This window comes from Euwallacea similis, chromosome 6 (genome assembly GCF_039881205.1).
Source record: "Euwallacea similis isolate ESF13 chromosome 6, ESF131.1, whole genome shotgun sequence".
Classification (NCBI taxonomy): Eukaryota; Metazoa; Arthropoda; class Insecta; order Coleoptera; family Curculionidae; genus Euwallacea; species Euwallacea similis.
The window spans coordinates 4,683,615-4,707,619 of NC_089614.1; the positions used below are offsets into that span (position 1 = coordinate 4,683,615).

Here is a 24,005-nt window from a genome sequence, read left to right on the forward strand (position 1 = left end):
ACGGAAGGTGGCAATTCTTTAGCTTATTTCATGACTAAAAGTTCATATAAACATGCGTCCGTAAACCCTTCGTTAACTATCTACAGGGTGTTCAAATTAAAAAAACAAAACAAAAAGACAATACCGTTGATGAGTTACAAAATCGAATATTATAACAGATACATTTGAAACCATAAGAAATAGCATGTAACAATAGCACCCCACGAAAAGGTTCAGGGGGAGAAAAGGCGGCATGACCCCTGAAAAGATGTTACCCTGTAAATTATCAAATTTGTAAGTGCTACGGCATAAACTATATTCCAAATTTTAGCTAAATATCTCAAAAATTGCAAGAACTATAAAGAAAAAAGCTGAAAAATTTCTGAAATTTGAACACCCTGTACACAGGTAACGAAACGTTTACAGACCCATGTTTACATGAACTTTTAGTCCTGAAACAAGCCGTATAAACATCATATTTAGAAACACACTGTAAACAAACTAAGAAAACAGCTTTTACCGCATGAGGATAAATATTGAGCACGAGTCGCAGGCGAGGGGGACAATCATCAGGTGTATTAAGAGATCTTGGGATTTTGGAATTGAAAAATAATTACAAGTATATCCTGCCTCTAATGGTGGTAATACATTTTTTTTTAAACTCTCAAATCAAAATAAAATCCAACTCAGTTTAGTTTATAAACTTCTTCGACATTTCATGTTTAATTAAGAAATCTTGAGGCTTTAAAACTGAGGATGAATCAAAAACCTAACTTGTGTTTAAAAATTATAATGTTTTATTTGGATTATTCTGAAATACTTTGAAACAAAGCAGAGGTATATTCTGTTTTCAACGATTGTAACGAATGTTTGAAAATGTGTACTGCTTACAAGGAATTAACTCTCTAAAACGGGTAATAGACACGATACTGTTATTTCCCAATCAGTCTTAAACATTTACTGCTTAACTAAGACATTCAAGTCTTAAGATTATGGTACTGAAGATAAATCTCTGTATCCTGTCTCCAATTGTTGTAATATTCTTTTTTTGATTCGTATTATTTTCAACGAAATTGGATCTCAGAAGTCAGCAGTAGATGCAATTATTTTTAATTTCTAAAGGTTCTATAAAATTCATTGAATAATTAAGTCATTTTTGGTGACTGAAGCTCAGAACAAATCTCGGGCGTAATCTGTTTCTAAAAATAATAAACGTTTTTTAAAAACGGCATTTTTTAAATGAAATATGGAGGTCTCTACTGCGAAAAGGAATCAGGTCACAAGAAATCGGCTTATTTTTACCTGAGAATTTTGTGGTACACTTTCGTTCATGTTTTTTGGGACGCCCTGTATATGGTGTTCAAATTGGATGAGATGGATGTATTGGGATTTTAGAAAGAATAAGAATATAAAGAAAGTGAATTTTTTCAGGACATTAGTTAGATGGCGTTTGAGAAATTTTCGAACCATTCTGATCTTTTCACATTCCTACTCTAAAAATGCGGTGCAGAACTCCAACGCATCCATCATTCATGTGAGATACAATGTATACTGGGTGATTCCTAATTATCATTCGAGATAACGTACCTTAACCTGAACTCATAGAACTTAATAGAAGTTTTATATCACGGTTTCAATATGCAATAAGAATTGCAAACTTTGGCCTCACACAAAAAAATGATAATTAGGAATCTATTCGTAACTCTACAAAAATATCTTCTACGCAGAATCTCCATAGATGGTCACAACCACCTGACCGAAAATCGAAACAGAACATTGAATTTGAAATCTGTCATGGAAGTTTGCTCTCGGAGTTGTACTCAGAGATTTTATGATGATGAATCTATGAAGGTTCTTCACAAATATTTTATTTTTCTTCCACTATTCACACAGTGGCTGAATCTCCAAAACTGCTTCATAAATCCCATCATTTTTAGACCCCTCATGCGCACACTCATCATCATTAAGTACAAAAGTTATTATATGCCTTTATTGTTGTATGCCATCCATATCACTGGTGCTCGAGAGTTCTTAAATGTAAATTTTGCTGCCACCTACAACTCGTAGGATCAGCGGCGTATCCTTGAAGTATCTCAAAGGAGCTTCGTAATAAAGTTATACCTGTAGTTAAAGCCATTAGGGTTTTAATGCTCAAAATAAGCTAGGGTTAAGTTGTTGGTATTATTATAGCTGGTTGTTTTGAGGGTTATTGAAAAGGACCCATTATTAAGGCCTGACTTTTAGAGTATAGCTAGCAATAATTTAGATAACTCATTTAGCACTATCACGCGAATTGTTGTTATTTTGGTTTAACTGTAGTCTTTTTTTAATGAAATATTGTCGCGAAGTTTACGAGGCAGATTTCGAGAGTTGTTTAAATCCAAGGGGACCAATAACGAAGGAGATAGGCAGAGCACCAAGGTCTTGGCTTTATACTAAATTGGACGAGGAACTCGCTTGTAAACTTAATGACAACTAGAATAATTATTGTGGATTTTTTTGTGTATGACATCACCCTATTGGTTGTTATGCGTACTAAACTGACAGTTTTAACGTGATTTTATAGTTTCAAGAGCTGTACGAAACAGTGTTTAGTTATAGATTCAGAAACACAATCTTTTTAAACTAATTTGTGATACTTACACTGCTCATATAGGGGTAATATATGAAAAATTCACAAGGAACAGTTTTTACTTTTAGATCCTTTATTTACGCACGCCTCAGCTTTTGTCAGCTGAAGTTAGCAATATTTATTATTTGTAAAAAATAGGATAGATATGTTCTGCTAAAACTCAGCCGTGTAGAATTGTTCGTTTCTAAACCGTAAATTTTAAAAATAATTGATTTTTTCAACTCCAGCCCTTAGCACGCCCCTGGCTACAATAAAAATGATTGATTTGGAACTATTTCTGAGGAATAGGAGTTTTATTTTCTTCCTGCTTACACATTTTTTAAATGCGTAATTAAATTTAAAAATTGAATTTTTCATACTGAATCAGCCCTCAGCACGCCTCTGACTTTTATGAGAGCAAGTTCTTAAATTTATGAAGAAGGAATAAAACTTACATCATGCAATATGTAGTGGCACGGATCGGTTTCCTTTAGAGTTAAAAAGGTTTTAAATAAATAATTTTAAAAATAGCATTTCTCTTGTCTAATTTTACGTAATCAATCCTCAAGGCCAGAGGCGTGCGTTTGTTTGTAATAAATAAAACTTACATCATGTTAAAGCTCAGTAGCGTAGATTATTTTTCTTTTAAGTTGTGATTTTTTTAAACATGTTATTGGTTTTTAAAATCGAATTATCTTTATTGTTTTTATATTGAAAAAAGCCTCATCACACTCTTGTTTTTAATCAGATTAAGTGGATAATTTTTTGCAGTATTTAGAAGGAATATGACTTACTTCGTGTCAAAGATCAGTGACGTAGATGGTTTTCCTGTCGAGTTCCAAATTATTTAATAATTAATTTTTCTTTTTTTTTGTTATAAAATCAACTTTCCCCCGGTTTTTATCAAATTTTATTAGTAATTTCCGTAGTAATATGTAATAAATTGTTCATACCTATGCCTCAATGGCGTGGATTGATTTAAATTCGCTTTTTTCTACTTAGTTAATCATTTTTCAAAATAAATTTTCTCTATTTATTAAATTAAGAATAAGACCTACTTCATTCAAAGGTCAGTAGCTCAAATTGGTTTCAAGATGCAATTTATTTAAATAATTAATTTTGAAATTTGTCCTTGTTATTATTCTTAATATAAAATTAGCTTCTAGCACGCTCTTGGTTTTTATCAGATTAAATAAATAATTTTTGTAGTTATTTGTAACATAAGGGATTTACATAACGCCAATGCTCAGTGGCGTGGATCAGTTTCCTTAGTTACTTCAGCTTTACTACAATCACCTTTCAGTGCGTCCCTCACTTTTATTAGATTAAGTTAATTTTTGTAGCTTTTTGAAAGGAATGAAACTTATTTAGTGCCAAGATTCATTCGCATAGATTGGTTTCCTTTCGAGTTAACATTTGTCTACTTAATTAATTCTTTTTAAAAATAAAATATTTCTTGTTAATTTTAATTTTGTATTAGCTCTCAACACGCCTCTGGCTTTCGTCAGATTAAATTGACAACTTGTTTGGCAATTTTAAAAGAATAGGTTTACTTCATGCCAAAGGTCAACGGCAGAGATTGGTTTTCATTCGAATTACAAATTATTTTAATAGTTAATTTTGAAAAAAAAAAAATTTTATATTGTTAATATAAAATCCTTCGCAGCACGCTCTTAGATTTTATAAGTTTAAATCAATAAATGGTGAAACTATATATAAAAAGTCACATTTACGCCACTCCAAAACTCAGTGGCGCAGATTCGTTTAATTTAAAATTAGAAATTAGTTAAATAATCAATTTTGGAAGTTCAATTTTTCATCTTATTTTTTAGATAGAATTCGCCCTTAGTTTGCTCCTGATTTTTATCAGATTAAATTGATAATTTTTGTAGCCATTTGTAAGGAATAAGACCTACCTCACCAAAATTGAGTGACATAGGTTAATTTTCTTTTGAGTTGTAAATTTTAAAAATAGTTATCTTTTTGAAATCAAAATTAAATTTCCTTAGATATTTTGAACATTAAGACACACCTTAGGACGCCACGGGTTTTTATCACATTAAGCTCATAATGTAAGCAGTTATTTGGAAAGAATGGAACTTACTTTACTTCAACGCTTCGTAGCATAGATTAATCAATTGGTCAAATTGGTCTAATTTCAAAAATTAACCCATTATGAAAATTTAATTTCTCTTTTGATTGTAAACATTTAATCAGTTCTCAGTAAGTTCCTGGCTTCAAATAGGTCAATATTGAAAATTTTTGCAATTATTAACAAGGATTGAACTTATTCATAGTAAAGCTCAGTAACGTACACTGATTTTTTAATGAGTTACCAATAATTTCTCATTTGGAAAATTGAATTTTCTAAAGTTATTTCTTAACGTCGGGTGAGCCATCAGCATACCACTTTTGTCAGATTAAATTGGTAATTTTTATAGTTAATTCAAAGAAATGAACTGACATTGCACCAAAGTTCGCCAGTTCAGTGTTCGAGTTACATTTTTTAACGATCAATTTTCATAATCAAACCCTGCTTATTATTTTTAATATTTAATCATCTCTCAGGGCGCCCATGGCATTTATCGGATTAAATTAGTGATTACAGTAAATACGGTTATTTGGAAGGAATAGGAATTAGTTTCATGCCAAAGCTCAGCAGTGTATATTGATTTGATCTAATCTTGTTTCATAATTTTTGGTATTTTCGAAAGCTTTAATCCCCTTTCGCAGATCTGAGGAAAAACTGAATGTACACCGGATGTTCCACATATAGAGAGTATTTGACCTTAAATTTCGTTAATAACGTTTTAATTTTTGCTTAGTTTAGTTTACTTATGTCGCCTTATTTGCGAAGCTTTTGCATGAATAATTAACTCAAACTTTTCATTCCGCACACGTAAATTTGCACTACCGTGGTTGCTATCAAATATAGGCAGTAGCCTAAATACCTATTCCTCCTTGGTAGCATTAAAAATTATAAGAAGCTTCCATCACAACTTTCTCCATGATTTTTGACAAAATAGCATGTAAATACACAAAAAGGCGAACGCTGCAAAAAGAAGTGATTTTTAAATTACACTCCTGTCATAATTTATTACGAAGCCATCTCCAGTTGTCCTTGGATGAAATGTACTTTAATCTGCCAAATAATTTTAATAAATTGGCGTAGATCATTTTGCCGATTAAAAATAAGTGATTTATATCCGTTTGCGGCAGTCATAATAAGTGATGTATGCATGTGTAGTCGAAGATACAAATCGAATCGTGAATACAGGGCGGTCAGGAAATTGAAAGGTGGGACACAGTTTTTTAAAAGCGTATCTATCCCACGCATTTGAGCCTAAAGAAAGTGCTGCAACACCAAAGGACGATCTCTGCTGTAAATATTTGCAGTCCTCTTGGGATTTGAGGCCGGCGAGACTTCGCGATTCAGTGAGGCTCGCAAATGAGAATCACCCTATAAACGATGTCCTTATACCTTATGGGTCAGCTTTAACCCAGCTTAAGTTAAGTAGGTAAAGTGGGTCGTCCTGTAAGATGCGATTCGGTGTGTAAAGGCCCCTCTCCAACTGACCAGGACGCCAAGATACAAGTTTAGATCGGACAGCAGCAGCGGCACAAAGCAAAAGGTGCCCGTCACCTCGTCGCGTATGTTGTGCCGAGTCGATTCAGTCAGTTTCGTAGGCGTTCCGGTGCTTCGTGCTCTAACTACAGGTGGTACTCGGTACGATGACCGTTGACCCTCGAGGGGGTCACTTTACGACATGTCCTCCCCATGGCAGGAGGGCTGTCTAGCCCGCTGCCAGGACTGCACCACCAGCGCTTGTTCTCATTTTCCCGGGCTTTCGCACGAGGAACCGTACAAAAGGTACCGTACCAGGGGGATAGAACCGCTCGCTGTACCGGCAAACAATGCTTCTTATGCTCCGTTGCCATGTTTCTCTCAGCTCGATTGATTCCTAAAAAACACACATATTTTTATCCATTCAACATAACCTCGTGACTCCAGAAATCAAAAAAATAATACCTGCTGTAATTTTTATATGGAAATTTGTCTAAAAATACTTTACATTGCATTCAAAATACTCAAAACTGCATGTTTACGTTTAAACACGCCGCTCTCACTGAATCTTCTTTAAGCTTCACTTCTTAAAAGCTCCAATAAAGCCGGGATGCCTTTTCATTTTTCGACCGAAAAAATTCAATAAACCATATTACCAAAGTTTCTTTTAGTATCTCCATATGTGAAGGGTATTTGAAAGCTTAATAGGGGCTTTGCTGCGAGCTCAAAACTCCATAAAACTTCTCCTTGATTTCATTAATTAAAGCAATCCTCTACCCGTTTTATAGATATGTAGCCATGTTTAAATTTAAAGCTTTTCCATATATTTATTTATGAACATTCAGCCTTCGTCCGAGCTTAATCTACAAATCCAAATAAAAATTTATAGAGCAGTTTCGTGCTGTCTATTTAATGTAAAACTAGGTACAGTTTATTGAAAGGAGATGAAATTGTTTGATTCCGTCTGTTATTGATTTAATTAAGTTTTTTATGAATGAAAATTCCAGTTGTGGTTAGACTGGCTCCCATAGTTACAAAATGAGGTCACTTAAGTTGTTTCCTTTCTAACTAATGATATTTATATCAGCAGTAGGTATTCAAATTACATAAATAGACTTTGAGGGTACAACATTACTCAATGCGATCAATTTCAATTCATATTTTTTTGAGGCCACCTGTATTCCGGAGTTAATGTATATTGGATAATAAAGGAGTCGGGAGGCTTGAATATACATCTTGAAAACAAACAATGGTCTTTGAAAACTAATTTTTGAAAAGCGACTCGCTCTCTAATTTATATCTTTATCAAAAAAAGCGTTCAAAATAACAGAAACAAATACGATACAAGAGAATTTCTGCAACTGAAGGATATATCACAACCCCCTTCAAATAAGTTATATGTACATACATAATTCTGCACTCCGAATTGTTCTAAATTCTGGAGTTATCGATTATTAAAAATAGAAGGAAGTAGGTAATTTAATCTTAACCTTTTTGATAGTTAAAATTTTTTAAAAAACATTGTATTTTGTTTAAATCGATTGATTCGCCTATATAATTCTGGACATTTGAATTGAAGGAAAAGTTTCGGAAACAGAGTCTGAGAAGCTTTGTTTAAAGGCAATTTAAAAATGAGTAAAGTAGGTGACCCTAAATTTCAGAATCTAAAAAAAAATTTACACTTCTTTTATACAGGCCCCTGGAGCTCGTACAAACACTTAATTTCAAATATTTTTGTAGCTTAATTAGTTTACAAATGTTCGAGTAGTCGACGATCAAAAAATAGAATGTGAGAAATTGTAGGTTCCACTTTTTTGGAAATTCACGCGAATATTTCGAAATTTTTGAATATGAGACTTATATCACACCTAGATACCTCAAGTTCAGGATGAAAAGGATTGGAAATGCGGTTTGGCAAAACTATATTTAAAAGTTTTTTTAACATCCACTAAAATAGGTAGTTAATATAATTATGCTCTACTATAGAAGCAAGTGAGGGAGTAGGCGATTAGGCCCCTAAAGGTCCCATTCTCTTCCCATTTCTATCCTGTCTCATTTAAGAGTGGGAAGTTCCTCTCGGACGAAAAAAGTATCGACGCAATTTCTTTTTTGAACACTTTATTTTTGCTATATCTTTTTGCAGCATTTTTTTCCTACACTTTTTTCTACATTTTTGTCCCCACACTTTTTGTTTACGTCTTTTTCCATACATTTTTTTTTTAATAGAAATCAACGTAACCCTATATCTCGAAGACTCGAAATATACAATCTTGTATGTGTAGGCTGTAGTTATTTTTGTACCTCAATTGGTCCATAAATTATCGAGTTATTGAAATATCAAAAAATATAATATACTATTAAAGTATAATACCAAAATTTTTTGAAGTGCTGATTTTCGCTTAAACCGAATAACTTGGATTAAATATCAACACTAAGTTCGCACTTTAAATGAAAAAAGGGACTTTCAATGTCGTAAAATGCATCAATGTAACTTCGTATTTCGCAAATAAAAAGAGATATAGGCTAAATTTAAAAAATGTAAAATCATATACGTTGGAGGGAATCCATTAGCCCGTCCAAAATATATGATTTTCATGCACGTTTACATTGACTAATCCAAAATGCTTGAAAGCCTAAGCAAAAAATAAATAAATAAAATATTTGATTACAGAGGACTCTTCTATAGGAAATCGAGTAATTTAATGGCATCTAAATCCACATAAGGTAACCGACGGGATATGTTCATGGATTCTCCCTGGGATGCATTCAAAAACATTAAATCACGTCTTAATTCAAGTCTAGCAGGGTTTGAGAAAAGAGTGATAAACCAAAATACGTTTTATTTCAATATCAACCCTTGAATATTATCTCATTTTTTTATATAAGGTAACAACCTTGAAATAAGGTAACACAAGCTTACACTTGTCTTTGAATTTTTTAATAAATGTACACATTAATGAATTTCTTTCGTTTGGATGGGCCACACTGTATAAGCAGAGCAGCAGTCATAACTGGTGCAAACCAACCATAAATGGTCGAAACTGGTCAAAACTACATTACTCAGCGTTCAGCATACCCCATAAAGAAACCGAGGTAAAGTCGAGGTTTTAGATCACTATAAAAAGTACTTTACACAACTTTAGACTAAATTTACCTTATAATCAATTATTGTGGTGTAAGGATAATCCAAATTTACAAAATTAGGCTTTTTTCTAAATCTAAATGTATCGAGGATAAATCTTATATATTATTTTGTACATATTTATTATGTATTTATAGGTTGCAGGTATTTTTTCTCCTAAATTGTTACTTTCTGTATTTCTCGTACATTTCTGATATTCAGGTTTTTTGAGAATGATTATAAGCACTCCCTCCAATTTGTGCCAACTCTATGAAAGAAAGATACATATTTGCCCCAATTTTTCGGCACCCTACTAGTAGTAATGGTAGTAGAAGTAGTAAAGCGGGGGACCGAAGCTTTGCAATTTAGCCATTAGTGGCCCTTTTTGGCTCCCCAATCCACCCTTTTTCCAATTTGTGTGAGCTCTCTCCCTTTTTCTAAACGACCCTTCCTTCTTATACCCTACATTACTAGAGATTACTACTGACTACATACCTATCTCGTTTCCTATCTATCATTCCTTTCACCACCCTTGCGAATCGGAAGCTTAGGATTCGCGCCAATGTTTCTGCTGCACCCTGTATTCTAAACATCATTAAGACGCATTTTTGTTAATATTAATACACTTGTCTAAACACAAATATAAAGATGTTGATATACCAATATCGACAGGACAAATGGTTGGTAGCATGCCAAAAAATCGAACAAGTTAAAGGAAAATAGTGTTGCAACAAAAAAAATTACGATAGTACCAAAAAACTAATACCACTGGTGCGATCAACGAAGATGGAGTAGAACATTACACAAAGATAACGCTGACTCATTTGCCGGACGTTTTCAGGGGCCCCTCAACACTTTGACAAACCTTAAATTTGATGAACATAACTAGAATTTGGTGCACGACTGGTATAAATAAACTGCTTTACGAAAGTTAGGGACATGAGGATATTTTGGATATTGCTTAAAGCTAGCAACAGGAATAAAGTTTTTGTAATCCTTGTCAAAAATTAAGTAAAAAATCATTGCTCATGGTATTTTTTAATTTATTTAAAATAACCAAAAAAATGATAAAGAATTTTAGCAAAATCGAAAATAACAAAAATTAGATCTCGAAAGTTCAGTATGTCGTATGGCCTCCCCTAATGTACATAATTGCTTCACATTGTCTTGGTATACAATGAGATGGTTTAGTTTGTATTGTGGTAAATTTTCCCATAACTGTGGAAGAAGTTTTCGAAGCAGTGGCTTTGTTTGAGGGCGTGGCGATGTTCTTCACACTTTTTTGCAATATGTTCCCCACATGTTCAATGGGGTTAAGGTCAGGCGATCTTGACGGAAACGGTAAACGTTCGATACCTACATTTTCAATCACATCTATAACGATTGCTTCACGATGTGGTCGGGTATTATCGTCCAAAATTCGGAAATTTTCTTCTATAGCAGCTTAAAAATTTAGTAAAATGTTGTTGATGATGTCCCCTTCATAGATTTGTACATTAATGTTCCTTTTATATACGCACAACTCACTTTTCACACCACATTCCGCTCCAGACCATTATTGTGCTTCCTTTAAAAGGATGCACTTCTTGTACAGTTGTTAAGTTTCAACGTACTTCAAAGTTTGTCCAGACACGAACAAACCGACAATCAGAGTAACGGCCAAATCTGAACTTGTTCGTGAAAAATACAGAACGCCACTATTCGCCCCAATTGCTGTGCTCTCTTGCCCGCTCTAGTCTTGCAAGTTGGTTTTCTTGGGCAAAGGGAACTCTTCTTAAAAGTCGTTTCGACACTACGTTTACTGCTTTAAGTCTCCTACGAATTGTTTCAATTTAAACTTGGACTCCTGTAGCGTTCAATAGGCTACCGGCCAAATGACTATATGTCCACAGGGGTCCTCTTTACGCAGGAACTACTAAGTCGGTTCTGAGCAGCCGCGGTTTTCTTCGGTCGCACTGTGTGCCAACATTAATATCAGAGGATTACTCAACTAAACAAAAAAACAGCGTAAAATACTTAGGAGTACCAATCGACAAAAGGCTGAAATTCATTAAACATATTCGAAATGTGAGAATAAAAATTACACAAACAGACAAAATATTTTGAAATTTAGAAGATAAAAGAATCAGTACAAAAAATGCAACAAAAACATATAAGTAAATGTAAGAGAAAAAATTGAACTATACGTACAAATAACACAGAGCAAAACAAAATAAATTGCACTGAGATCGATTACAAAGGTAAGACATTCAACCAATTACTATAGAAACACATACACATGATGAGAATATTTGAAAGGCAGCAACAAATTCAAGCAAGGTGAAGACAATCGTCTGAAGGTGACCATTTTGAATCCCTTTTGCCTTAATTTATAAATGTATTTTTTCTTTTCTTTGCACTTTATAAATTATTATTTAGGTATAAATGTAAGTAATTTACTATAAGCGCAAACGGACCAAATGGTCGATAACTTTTTTCTCTGAAAATAAAAATGTTTTATATACAGTTCCAAATTTGATGTGCTATCATTACTATGTCTTAAATGGTAATCATTACAGGGTCTGTTAAATTAGAGAAAATGTACCAAATTTAATACTCTTTCGAGATCTGTTACCTCAATTTTGCCAAACTATTTTTAGCTTTCAAGTTAATATGGAAAAACTAAAATTTGGTCAAATATGATTTTTTTAATTAAATAAATCGAAAACTAAAGGTTTTTCAGTAAAACGTTTGATACAAAAAATGTATAATTTTCTTATGTCTACAAAACAGTAAATTTTCAAATTTTAGATATTGCTTAGTTTCTGAGATAATGACAATAACTTGAATTTTTTGAATAGGGACCTGTATATTTTTTGGCAGATTTTTAAAAGTCCTAAGTAAACCTTTACAATGATATATCAAATGATAAAATTCTTCGAAGTTCTAGTTAAAAAAAAGATATCTTCATTTTTTTTCTCAATAAGCTAAGCTAGCTCTAGAGCTCTAATTAAAAAATTTAATTATTATGTTGCTCAAAAATGTTATGTAGGTAAATAAATTATTAATCAAGCCATAGGTAATCAATAATAAATTAGTAATAATACACTTTTAATTTGAAAGTATGATAGATTATGAAAAGCGAAAAAATAATATCTGAATAGCTATTTATAATTATTTTTATTTATTATTAGATTATATTACATTATTAAATTATAAAATATTATTTAAACCTCTAGTTTTCGATTTATTTAGAAAATTTTATTTGGCCAATTTTAGTTTTTCCATAATAACTTGAAAATTAAAAACCATTGGGCAACATTGTTCCCTCTAGAGAAGAACTCTTCTCTATTAAATCTGACACATTTTGTCTAATTTTCCCGACTCTGTAATTTTTGACCGTTTAAGAGATAGCAACGATAGCACATCGGATTTGCAACACCCTGTATATGGAATTGTAAATGTGTTAATTTGCAGGTTCATGACGATAGGGCCAGTGCGTTATGGAATGCGAGTGGGGGCGGTAAGCCCGCCGCCCCCAGGTGCTGGTCCGCGGTACCGATCCCGAACTTGTTGCTGGCCGGCCGCCCCTCACGACACCACGGCAAGGATCCCCTTGCTTCCCAGTGTTCCTTCACCTATTAATAGTCTGGATATAATTAGTTGCGCAAACAGATCGGAGGACGCTGCAACGTCAGAGCAGACGCAGACAGTGCGAGACCATGTTGCGTACCCGGGCGGGTGTTTGCTGAACAAACGGTGCGCCCTTGTGTATTCGCGCCTCGTCGACGCCGAACCCAAAGACGAGTTTGCAACCCTGGACCGGCTGCCTAGGTTCCGCTTCGGCGGGAACCGCGCGGAAAAGCGAGGAAGCGACAAGTTTCGCGAGTTGACGGAACGGCTTAAGCGGAACGCTGCCGTGACCCCAGTGCCACCCCCGAGGAGGCACACGCGCGCAACTCCTCCACCGGTGGAGGTTGTCGCACCATCGCCGCCGCCCCAGAAGGCTGCGCCTTTGCGCAGCGCCTCATTCTCGCAAGTGGACTACTGCCCCGATGACAATAAATACGTTAGACGTCACAATAATCAGGAATCTGAGATTACGTGTCACAATACCTTGCCTAGACCCCAGAAACTTCCAAAATCCAAGCAGGATGATCTAGGTTCATCGATAGTGACCAACACTTCGACCGTTGAAGAAAATATACCACAATTACCAGTCGAAAAAACTTTGGTCAGACCTCAGAACCTCACCAGTGGCAGTAATTTAGACCGCCGAAGAGACAGGTCGAGAAGAAGGAAAGGTATTTACCTGCCTCAGTGGCCTACAGACTTATATCCCAGCGATGGAACCATTCTTCCTAAATACGAAGAAGAGACTGTGAAAGATCTGCAAGAGTCTCCTCCAGCAGACTCAAAGGAAGCTACTGGTAGTCCACAAGAACCATTGAGTCCTGAGGACTGTAACTCTCCCTTGGAATGGCCGTCAACGACTCCAACTAACAACAACAACATAAATTGCTGCATTAATAACAACGCCCCTAAAGTCTCAATTTCACGTAGTAGCAGCATTTTACGGTCAGATTCGCAATCTGAAGGAGAACAGGAACCAGCAGTCAATGTCACTCTGGATGTTTCAGATTGCGAGAGCAGGTTAAGCATAAACAGCGACTTTTTAAGTCCAAGCATTCCAAGGAGATACTCAAAGAGGCCTCTAAGAGGACCTTACGGCCAAATGCTAGAAGCGGAAATGAAGAAGCCCGAGTCCAGGAAGAATTTAAACAGTGATTTGAAGTTCCTTGAAGACCTGTCTGCGCAGACGGTTAGTAAACCCAAGCCCCGCTCCCGGGGGCCCGGCAACAGTTCCATTGACGAAACTTACCTTAAAGAGGCCAAAATAGTTCATGTTGCTAAGCGAAAAGTGAGCGCTGATAATTTGGTGGTGGAGCAGGTTGTTAAGCAAACTCTAGTACCCAATCATCAGCGAACCACGTCTAGCCCGTCGAAGCTAGAGGGTGTTGCTAAACCTGAAGTGTCCAAGGAGTTTTTAGAGCAATTGAGGAAGGGGGGATGCGATCCTGTGGAGAGCAAAGAGCTAGGACAGCAGATACAGAAAGTAAGTAAAATTCCTCCTTAGAAACTCATCGATAAAAAATTAATGTCCTAGATATCCTGATTCCTATATTGATCCTGGATGAGCCCCTATCTTTGAAAATTTTTAGTAAATTATTAGAACCGTTAAGGTTACGCCCAGATTTGATTTTCATTTTATTTTGCCCTCTGAAAAGTGATTTGGAGGTTTGAAGATGTATGTTCTTACAAGTACCGCGTGCATGTAACAAACGTCTAGAACACTCGCAATGTATCATGCACCATTTATCAGATTTTTATGAAATTTTTTACAACTATGAAGCTAGGCCAGATTCAAAGACGAATTTTTTATTGTCATATGCGTCCTGCCTATATAAAATGTGCAGAACTTTTTTTATTGAAATATCTATCCTACGTCTAAAAATTCTTAACACTTTTTATATAATACCCTTTTCACTAAACTCTTAATAAACACCAAAGTAGTTAAATTAAAAAAGATAGAGCACATTGCTCAAAGAACACAAAATCTCATAAAATTCGTATAAACTATTCACGAGATATTGCGAAAGTCTTGGACTTTTGTTACACACTGTATGCAGAATTCAGTTCTTCCAGTATCTTAACCGAGATTTGGGAAAGAGCAGAATTCTGGCTGAGCCAGGAAAATTGTTGGAAAAACAAAAAAATGAAGTTGGTTTCAACAGGACTCATCTCTGAGCAAGTGTCTTAACCTAGGCTCATATATCTTTCATAGGCGCATCACAGTATGAATGAACGAAACGTTCTCTTAACATAATATTTTGATAATTAATTCGAGGAAAAAGTTCTTGCTCTGAGACAGAAGTGTTAGAAAGGCTAAACTCAAAGTTCATTTTCAAAACTCACTTCTTAGTGCAATTTCGTAACCGACACTTGTTCTCATCTTCCGAGATCATGTCAGAAAATGAAAAATATTGATAATTACTTTGAGGAAAAGTTACTTTTCCACATCAAAAACGTTGGAAAGGCCAAATTTGAACTATTTCAACAAAGAATTATTTGTTCATCCACAGTCTCATCTCTCAATTGAGACTTGTCCTCTCTCAGCTCATCCGAATATGATAAAGCGAAACATTTTCTATCAAAAAGTTAATGCAGTTCTGGGCATTTTTAATTTAAAGCACTTTCAAAATTGTGAAAATATTATAGTTATTAAAGTTGTCGCCAATTTCCGAAACTAAGGGAAGCATTAGAAGCCCGTTTGTGCATACATTTGCATAAACTTATCAAAACCACTAATTTGATGTATTTTTCGTGCTAATTGATCGACAAATCGCCAAGATATTAGTTCAAAATTTGAAAAATTCCAAAAGTAGCCGAGTTACCCCTCCCTCTTTTGAACATTTTTAGTCAAAATTTGATAATATTTAAGGTGCTATTTTTAGCTTACATGGACTGACCTAGATCCTATATTAGCCTTGAATAACTAAATTGAGGTCATGGAACGTTGGAAATGCATTTTTAGTCACCTTCAAGTAGAGTACTTTTAAAATCATGAAAATAGATATCAAAACGTTCCCCTGTCTCCGCAACTAGAGCGTACATTAGAGCCCTGTTTCTCCAGGTTTATAGTTATAATCAGCTCTATATTTTATAACAATGGGTCCACAAGTCTCCGAGATATCATTGCAAGTTCAAAGTAATGTCAAAAATCATCTTCATTCAAATATGGAAGTTATTGAGGTGCTGTTTGTTGCTTATATCAACTGCCATGAATGCTATACGTGAAGGAAAATTGACTCATCTAGGGTGGATTTTAGGAGGGAAGACCTTCACTAGTGTAAATCTCGTTTCTTTCTTTTTATAGTTTTTGATAATGTGATATAGATTTTTTCAGTTGGTGTAGGTGCAGGGCGCCTCATAGAGTCAAATATGAAGCTATTTTTCTTCAAAAAACCAAATAGCATCATTTTAAAAATAACTGAAATTAAAAACTGAAAAGTAACATATTTTATTATTTAACTAAAACCTTAATGTACATTGCTAAATCTAGGAATTTCCAAAATACAGAAGAGGACTAATTTATTAAACCTGAATCGGTTACGTCCTCGGTACGACACTCTGTACGATCCTTAAAAATAAATAAACATATTATGTTAAATTATTTTTAATACATATATCGTATGGTTTGTCGCCAAAAACTAGGAAATGTGAAATTTCTAAATCAATTCAAGGTTAGTTATCTTTAGTGGGACACCAAGTGTAGAGTTCTAGTAGATATACTGAAATTTCGTGAATTCTTGGGAAACAGCTAATATAAGAAAAAAAGTTCCTTCCTATCCAAAAATATTTGAGTAGGCCCCTATAGATTTGCCCTGAAACTCGCAGATTTTAATAGGGCATCAGAGCTGATAACTAACGGTAATATTATTGAATGACTAATAACAATTCTTCGTGCATGGGCATCTAGAGCATCGGTACTGTATGAATATAAAATAGAAAGCAGCAAAATATTAAATAAAATCGTACCGATTATAGATTTTCACCACGAGCGCCGGCCCCTCTTTCAGCTTCTTCGCCATTTATATATAAATTTCTATTTCTGGTTGGCCGCAAATATAAAATAAAACAAAATTCTGAAAGTCAGCTCAAATAAAAAATATTTATTTTCTTTAGCCAAGATCGAAAATACCAGGCTCAAGCTGGCGGTAAAGCTGTCTATTTTTAAAATGTCTATCACCCAATTTAAAACTATGAGAGTAAAACATTTTACGTGTTCCGACGAATAAAGCCACTTTTAACATCGCTTACACGTGTTTTGGGATGTAAATGGTTCATCGGTAATGACAGATTTTCCCTTTTTATTAGAGATTTAATTTAAAGAACTCGAACCCGGAAATCCCATTTTTTCACGATGTGCTGCCCCATCCCTTAACACAGCTTCCCTAGAGCCTCACAATTTGAAGCCTAACTTCCATAAACATCCTTCCTAAAATGTGGAGAAAACAATAGCACGAATTAATGTAGTCTATTTAAAATTTTTATTTATAGAGGCTATGAAAAGTAAGGAACGTGATGAAAGCTAAATATACAGAACGAAACAGGGAGAATTTGGAAAACAAATAAGATTTTAATTCTTAACGGTGAAAAGCACATTAGATGTCTTAGTTAAACGAATAATACACTTAATGAATGAAAATATAAGAGCTATCGTGGAGATCTACTTAAGTAACAATTAGGTACTGTTAAAAATCGCATACTTTCACTTGAAAACACCGCTTTTACAATTACTTTTATTAACAATAGGCTCTCGTTAAAGTCGGCTGTTACAATACGTATCATTAGAAAAAGGAATGTATTTTCTAATTTTGTTCAAGTGCCAATTGACATCTTTGCTCCTCAAAGTTGATCGAACCACAATGTATGACTCTGCAGAAGAAATCCTGCCGGATCTCCTGCAGGACAATTCCTGCACACAAACTTATTACATTTCTCGTTATCGGAAGCTAGAAAAGTGACGCTTTCCAATGGACATGTGACATCCTTAGCAATCAGAAAGCTCTAACGAGTTAACCCCGTTGTCGTGTTTTCCTCAAGCTTTCGAAAACTATCTTCTGAATGGATCGTACAGCTTTTAATAAATCGCGACCCAGCTTTGACAGACATGAACGATCCGTCCTTGAACGCGAGAAAAGAACATAAAGAAAGGCAATAAACATAACTTTCATTATCACTTCTTCGTTCGCGAGTTCTGGGAATGATTCCACCTTTGTATACTGAAACCAAAGCTGTTCCTCGTTTACATAGATATACAAAATTTACATGCATAATGCGTTAGGCTCTTCGTTGTAGGATGTACTTTAATGAAACCTTAAACGAACCTGGGGTTTACGCGACTGACCACCCTGTATAGCGATTTTAATTAATTTCTAACATCTAGCGACCCTTTGAAAAAAATCAACATTAATTTATAGTTAAGTAATTAGAATTCAATTAACTTATCAACTTCGCCGCTCTGTCAGTTTATTACAAATCTTTATCAGCTAAATAACGTTCAGAATTGCCTAGAAAGGCCGGACCTTAAATAGTGAATTAATACATCATCGTCTTCGTGCCGATTTAAAATAAGGCAGACTTTTTCAACGTCGATCAGCCCGTAATTGATTTCTGTCTTGTCTTGTTCACTTTTTCTTCTAAACCGACCTTCTATTAAGCTTCTCGTGATTACGGGGATTTGTTACGCGTACTGCACTTACTGCACTTTAATCTCAAGCTAAAAGAATATAGAGGCTTGATGCATTACTTTGGTGCAAGTTCGGGAGGTTTTCGGCCACAGGTATTTCAGAGGAAACACTTTTAAATCGCCACTTGCGACCGCTGGATTGTTAGTAAATCGAGATAGAAATTAAAGAAAAATGTTTGGCGTGTTTAAAGTTTATCGAACTAGATTCAATCTCAATTTCCTTTTTTAATGAACAACAATATGTTATTTTAACCCCCTTTTTTTAATGGATCAGCGTATATATTATTAAATATTGGTGTTGCCTCGGAATTCTATGAATATTTTATACAGGGTCGTTGATAGCCGATTTTCCGATATTAGACCGTCTGGCAACAGTCCAATATCTTATAAACCTTAAGAGTTACACAGGGTGTCCGCAATCGAGTGGCATAATTTGAACGCATGTAAGTCCGCAAACGCTGCATTTCCTGGGTACAAGATGTCAAAATCTTAAATTTGCCTGAAAGTTTTCCTTTATATAGCTCTGAGCATTTATGACATATTTGGTTGATCTTTAGGACATAACTTACTTTACAAGATTTGCATCGTTAGATATACCAACCAACTGCGAGAATCTTGTTTGTGATGGCATGCACCAAAACGACTGATGTGTCGTCCGCCTATTAACACCAACCGGTCAGCACCCACCTTCTGCCACACTCTGCCATAGAATTCACATATAGTAAAAATTAATCAACCAGGAGGACAAAAAAATTAAGAAGAAAGGGGAGGTGTTTACTAAAATGTTCAAAATCGAAATATCCTCTCAAAGCAACGTTAGCTAGATTTAAAATAGGAACGATTATGATTTTTCTGGAAAGAATACAATAAATTAGTGTTGCCGACTTTACAACTGAAATATAAAGACATACACTCCCAGCAAGACTTCCCAAATCGACTTATTCTATTTTAAGCTAGCATAGACAAAATTAAAAGAGATTTGGGAAAATACGGTTTCACCAACTTGCCTTTCCAAAATACGCCTATTACTAAAAATTATACTGCTTTCAAATCATATGATCAGTAATCTCGTGACCTCTATCCTCAGATCTCAATATTTACGTTCAGATGAGAGTTCGTGCCAGAACTACATATAATCACCAATACTGTACTGCTTTAAATTGTCCCCCCCCTCCTTGTTAACTTTTTAATAAATTATTATTATTTTTTAATTCAAAAGTATCATCAAATAGGACAAAAATACTACCTTTTGATGTTTGTTTATTTTTTTAAATATTGGTTACATCACCGGTAGAGCAAAATGGTAATTGTTTTTTTATGAAATCTGAGTCAAGTAACATCTCAAATTAAAGGTCTTTCGAAACTACATTCAATGGTGTATTGCGATTTGAAATTTATCGATTAGTTTTAGAGAAAAACAGATATAAATTTAGTAAAAAATTCAATACAAACTGAATTAAATAGTATGTAAAGAATGAAAAACTATTTTGTTGATAGTAAAGTGATTTGTTTTCGATTGTGTTATTAATTCTGATTAAAAGAAAAATAAATAAATAAATAAATAAAAATAACCAAAAACTCTGTGTGAGCACAAAATCAATAGGAATAGAATTTTTCATTGTTTAGGCATTATTTAGTTCAATTTTTTTACCAAATGTATACCCGTTTTTTCTCAAAAACTAATCGATAGATTTGGAATCGTAATACACCATTGAATGTAGTTTTGTAAGACCTTCAATTTGAGGTATCACTTGAGTCATGCTTTAATACTAAAAAAATAGACATTTTACGCTACCGGTGACGTAACCGTCATTTAAAAAAATAAACAAACATTAAAAGATATTTCTTTGTCCTATGTAATACTGCTTTTGAATTTTTAAAAAATAATCTTTTTTTTTAATTAAAAGGGGGGGGGGGAGGTACAATGTAGAATCGTACAATATACGGAGGAAATGGGAATTAAATCATGCAGGACGTGTTTCAATAAACAATGTCTCGTTCAATCTAAGCTTTCCGAAATTAGGAAACTTTTTATAATAAATTAGGCTCTTTTTTGTCTTAACAGAGGAATATATTAAAACAGAAATTTCATTTCAAACATACAATATCGATCTCCGACCAGTGTTCTAGAAAATTAGCATGTGGTACTATTTTTTTCAACTGTGTCACAATTTCTAAATCAAATTATATTCATAACTCTATGACCACCATGCAACTTTGGTATTTTTCGTTCATTATAACCTTGATTCGATCCACAGCTTGTTTAACTACAATTTATAAACCACAAGGGTTTTCCTAGATTTCTTAGGGATTGCTTGAAAGTTCCAAATGAAAATGCCAAAGGCGAAATGGGCGTCCGCTGTTAATTGGTATGAGAGGGATATAACAGAGTACGTAAAATTGACCCCTGTGCTACTTTCTGATTGATATGAGTCGGCTCAGATGGGTGACATCTTCCACTTAGTTATGGAAACAACCTAATTGACCCAATAAGTCCAGAATATTTACCTCTCAGTCCATGATAATTTGATCTTTCTAGCAACAGTTTATGATTAAAAATTCAATCAAATACTTTGGGGAGATCAAAGAACAGACTGGCCACTCTGCAGTTGTGACAAACCTTTTTATACGTGTAATTTGTGGTGTTAAAATAGTCAGTTCTTAAATGGTTGGCATAGCCAAATTGATTATTAATATGTTGTCAAACTGCACATTGCTTCCCATAAAATTATATGTGGCTTGTGCAAAGATTTTTGAAAAAGAAGACCACAAGGAGACAGGCGCATAATTATTGGTGGGACAATTATCACCCTTCTTAAAAATTGGAACCACTTTTTGCTATTTTAAATTGTTAGGAAATACTATAGTCAAGAAGGATGTTTAAAAAAAGGGGGTAGTGGTTTACATATCGGATGATATATTTCAGAATTTTTTCAGGGATTTCATAGAAACCTTTTAAGTATTTATTGGGAAAATTCATCAAGAGGCAAAAATTTCCGATTTATCTGAAAGAAGTAAGAAACCGAAAAATGTCAGTCGCAGGCAAGAAGTCCTCATGAACTGCAGAAAAATCGAACTCTTATTTTGAAAACGTTTTTTTTTCAGTGTGGATCATGTTAAGTCACATCCGTGTAGATTTTATGAGGTATTTAAAAATACCATAATGTAAAGAGGTTTTTATTAAGAAAAATGTATATGTATTTAGTGTTACTACGTTTTTTTGGCAAAACCTGTATATTAATCGTTTCACCTATTACACAGATTTTCCAAAACCTTACAACTTTCATATTTAGCTCTTAAGGATTTCTCAATGATCCTGTTTAATATTTCTTATTTTACTTTTCAACTGGTTTTTAGGGACCGACGTTTGAAAATGTAACACGTTTTGCACAAATTAGGGATTTTTCAAATCAATCAGTTTGATATTTTTATGCATTACTTGACTTTACTTGAGAATGGAATTACATCCTTGCAGAATAAATAATTGACTATATTGGAAGCTTTTTTCCAAGAAAGAGGAGTAACGCCGAAGAGCAAACATATCCTCCTTAACTTTGGCCACTGTGGTCATTTTAAGTATCACAATTCCGATACAACGAATTCAGATTTTTCTTCACGGACGTTAGAAGGGATAAGAAATGTATCAAAGAAGCTGTGAAAATATGCAATTATTGAAAAAACGAACTGCAACTAGTTCTCGGAGGAATCTCAACTATCGCTCCAAGAATTCTTTTCCGACTCGCAAAGACTGACATTGCACTGCTCGAAGAACCCCAGAAAAAAATGCCGTAAGTGAGAGTAGACTGCATGCAGTACAATCTCACGATCTTTAGAAAAGATACACTTCGAAGTCTTCAGATGACGACACAATTACTATGCGGTCTGGATGCAAGAGAGCAACATTGAGCACCTTAATTGAGATGATCATCAATGTGCACACCTCAAAAAGTAATCTTAGCCGCTATTACGCCTACACTCAATGAAAATATATAGGGTGAATCGTATTAGAATCCACACAGAGCAGCTGTGTGTAGGAAACCTTAAAATATGACGATTTGCTGAATTTTTTTTCTATTGTTAATAGTTGAGGGGACATTAACTTCTGAACTTGGCTTGTAAATTTCCAAAAAAACGGCATATTTCGATAATGCGTCATCACAACGCAACCAAATTTAGAATATGTTTTATTCTTACCGACAACTTTAACTGATAGAAACATGAAATCGATAGATGCTCAATAAGGGTTGTATTAGGGGTAAGGTACGGTCTAAAATATTGTGATTTTATTATCTGTAAAGAAACTTACGAGTGGGCAATACCAAATTTAATTCAAAACTTTTATTTCCCTTCAAAATTTGTCGAAAACCTTATCATTTTTGATAAAATCGCAATTTTGTGAAATAAAACCAAACCAAATTTAAAGGGATTACCAGTTATAAACAACGTTAAGCTATTGAAATGTTTATATTAAATTATATTCAAATTTTGTTAAGAATAAAACATGTTCCAGGTTTTATTGCGTTTTGATGGGGCATTACCGAACTATCCCGTTTTTTAGAAATTTACATTCCAACTTCGGAGGTCAATATCTCCTCAACTAATAACTGTAGAAAAAAAAATCAACAAATCGTCATATTTTGAGGTCTCCTACACGAACCCGTTCTGTGCCGGTTCCGTTACGACTCACCCTGTAGCATAGAGATCGCTGGATTCTTATATTGCTGAAAGATATAAGACCTGTCTTGTTGGTATCTAGCTTAGGACAGCTCTGATCGCATTAGGCTCTTATTCCGTTTCCAATAGGTGCACATGAGACAGATAAAGCACCGACGGTTGGACAAGCCAAGACAACCGATATGTGGATAATCAGCATACTGCTAGACCATTTTCCAATTGACAACACTCTGCCGGTTTATAAGTATATTTGAGACATAGCAAAGGAACCATAATGGTACCCTGTGGGATCCCCGGAAAACATTAGCCATATATGCCAAATAAAATCTGCCACCCTGTAAGACACAAATGGCCTGGCGTGTATTCAGTAGGTATAATGTAATCAGCTCACAACATTATGACTAATTCAATCATCCTTCATCAAATGCCTGAGAGAGGTCAAAATGCAGTCCAGCCATCCTGTTACCATGGTCAATATTATCATAAATATAATTGACGGTATCCAGCTCCGTCGATCTGGGTTGCACAAATCCATATTAGCAATCAACTAATGTATTATGCGAGGACAAAAATTCAACGATTCGATTGTATATATGTAAGTCTTTAAATATTTATGAGAACGACGATAGTACGGAAATCGGCTTGTAATTAAATGTAAAGAAGGGGTCCTTTTTAAAAACAGGTACCACTTTTGAAACCTTTAACTTATCTGAAAATGTCCCAGTTAAAAGCGACTCATTAACAATGTGAGCCAGAAGTGCTG

General features: G+C 34.5%; 1 protein-coding gene across 1 annotated transcript in view; it reads left to right on the plus strand.

The window, feature by feature from the left end:
• Positions 1–6,203: 6,203 nt before the first annotated feature.
• LOC136409742 (rho guanine nucleotide exchange factor 17-like) overlaps positions 6,204–24,005 on the plus strand; it is a 40,957-nt gene continuing 23,155 nt past the window's right edge. The window contains exons 1-2 of the mRNA XM_066391449.1: positions 6,204–6,461; positions 12,733–14,371. Of these exons, the coding sequence (XP_066247546.1) occupies positions 6,358–6,461; positions 12,733–14,371 (1,743 nt within the window). The 5' untranslated portion in view covers positions 6,204–6,357. The remainder of the gene's footprint in view (positions 6,462–12,732; positions 14,372–24,005) is intronic.